Source organism: Penaeus vannamei, chromosome 32 (assembly GCF_042767895.1).
Source record: "Penaeus vannamei isolate JL-2024 chromosome 32, ASM4276789v1, whole genome shotgun sequence".
In the NCBI taxonomy this organism is placed as follows: Eukaryota; Metazoa; Arthropoda; class Malacostraca; order Decapoda; family Penaeidae; genus Penaeus; species Penaeus vannamei.
Genome location: NC_091580.1, coordinates 31713123 through 31715815, shown reverse-complemented (window position 1 = coordinate 31715815; position 2693 = coordinate 31713123). Strand labels below are relative to the sequence as shown.

Genomic DNA, 2693 nt, shown 5'->3' with positions numbered 1-2693 from the left:
GTGTGTGTGTGTGTGTGTGTATGTATGTATATGTATATGTATATATATATGTATATATATATGTATATATATATACATGTATACATATATATACATATATATATATATATATATATATATATATATATATATATATATATATATATATATATACACACACACACATATATTTATATACTAACCATCTAAATATTCTCAGTATCCATCAGAACCAGGGAATAAATTAAAAGCTGACTGAGTTTATACAATCAAAATCCTCATTAAATATAACCTATTATTCACTGTGGAGATAAAGAGCATTAGGAGAAAAAAAAAATACATTAACAAATAATATACACATTTTATTTAAAAAACATAACAGTTCTACATGGGATTTTTTACTACAACAACTGCAAATGAAAGAAAATTAAATTGACTGTAAGGATTAAAGTTGGCACAACCTGTGTTTCACGGAATGAAAAATAGATACCAATACTTCTCTGTAGCTCAAGTCTCCTGCAAATACTTTCCTATGGGAAGTGTGATTTGGTATAGTAATGTGCAATTCAAGATGATCAATTATATACTATGGAATTCTGGGTGTTTTCTATACATCTTGTCAAAATACTGTATATTACCACAGAATAAGCTATGAAACTTGAATAGCCAATCATAATCATATGAATATTAAGATCTCAAGTTTTCTGTTTATATTATCACATAACACAACCAATGCTTAACTAATATTTACAAATATTATATAACCTAGGATTTTGAACATTTTGTATAGCAATAATACACACATATTACTCCAATTTACAAATAAAGACTTCACATTAATATGACTCTATTTACTGTACATAATGCAGTATCCTAAAATAATATAAGTAATCAAATACTTTGAATGTAATATGTACAACAGCTGACTATCTTCTTCAAGTCATCAGTTCATAAAATAATGCTGATATTAAATAATATAATATAACAGTGGCTCAGCATTAAAACTTGATGTGACAGATAAAAATGATGTCTGTGGAAGATACTGGAATACAAAGACCCAGGAACCTTATTTACAAGTTATGATTACAGTAAATGAGAAACTTCTAGAATCAACCAGTGACTTCTAGAGGCAATGTATAAAAATTAGAAACATAGTCTACTACTAAATTACGTTAGTTTGATATATATTCATCCCTTAATTTCTAATCATGTTATCAACTGTATGACCAGTGCTAATGATATAAAGGCTCTGAGTTTTATTTATACAATATCTTATTTGAGAACACTTTTGTAGAAATTGCAAGGAAGAATATTTACTGTTGACAACTTCCTCTTGTGGAGACTGTTGTCTACAATAAAATCATGGCAGAAGCTATAGCATGGTAACTAATGGTGTTCCCAGAAGCCATCCAATTCTATACAAAAAATCTTGTTAACCCTGAGATTTTGGTGACATTCTCCAAGGAATATATTACAAATTATTATAAATAAAATGAAATCAAGATAACTTTCCTCAAATGCAAAGCTATGCCCAATTATAAAGACTGAGTGAGGAATGCTGAATCGGTTGACTAGCTGAACATGTGACATAAAGTGAGCACTTGAATGTTTCAGTGTTCTCACAAAAAATTGGTTATGATTTTCCCTTTGTATCTGTGTATGTGCAAAAGTACAGGGATTTGGGATAACTTAATGTACAGTCTGATGTAAGTCTTTATATATTTAACTATTATAGTTTTCATATACACAGTATAGTGTTCAGCAAATAAAAAACTGACGTCTGCCACTAGGTTTAGTCAATTATATTAGCATATCAAGCATTGTCAGAGTATAGAATCGGATGTCTATTGCACATAATATTGGGAAGACAGTGACTTAATTCACTATAAATTGGTGTGTGATGAGTTATCTGTAATGAAATATTATAGAACCATATCAAATATGAGCAAATTATTGGATATAATCAGTTGCATGGACAAGTTTCATTACTACAAAATTAAATAGTAACAATTTAATAATATCTAGACATGTTATTTTTATTCCTGTTCCATGTGTTCCTTCTAGTTTAAATTTATTGTGCATATGCCTGATGCATACATCCTGCAAAATAAAACATAGATTCCAACTTGTAAACTCAAAATGCTATTTTCTACAGCCATTTTAAAGTTCAGTGGTTGTCTGCACTGGGGAAGGATCTGCTATACCTCTTCGACCAAACATGACATTTTCATTGGTTGCACTCACACTCAGTGGTCCTTCCCCAACATCCTCGTCATCATCGGGAAAATGCTCATAGGCTGGGTTTCTTCCTGCTGGAGTTGAAGCCGCCATGGCCGCAATGTGCTGCATGTGTCGCTGGCCTGGTGGAGTATCCCACTCCATTCCTAGGGTGTCATGATGGCCATGAGGGGACATTCTTCTGATGCCCATGTGGCCCCCCATGACACCCTCCATCTCTGCGCTGCTGATTGTGCTGCCGTCCTCACTTACTGCTGCAGAGAGGAAAGCTAGTTGTTCTAGATTAAAGTGTAATGAACAGAGGATTGCTAAACAGTTTCCTTACATAGAATACAGTATTACTAAATTGTTTTCCTTCCCAGGTTGATTATCTGAACTTGTAAAGCACTATGAAGCCTCTCTGTTTCTCTCTTTTTTTTTTTAGGATAAAAGCAAAAGTTGCTGAAAGCAATAAATCCAATATTTCTTTGAATGCT

General features: G+C 31.9%; 1 protein-coding gene across 1 annotated transcript in view; it reads right to left on the bottom strand.

The window, feature by feature from the left end:
* Positions 1–320: 320 nt before the first annotated feature.
* LOC113808733 (cadherin-99C) overlaps positions 321–2693 on the bottom strand; it is a 71605-nt gene continuing 69232 nt past the window's right edge. Inside the window, exon 32 of the mRNA XM_027360208.2 lies at positions 321–2471. Coding sequence (XP_027216009.1) covers positions 2140–2471 — 332 coding nt within the window. The 3' untranslated portion in view covers positions 321–2139. The remainder of the gene's footprint in view (positions 2472–2693) is intronic.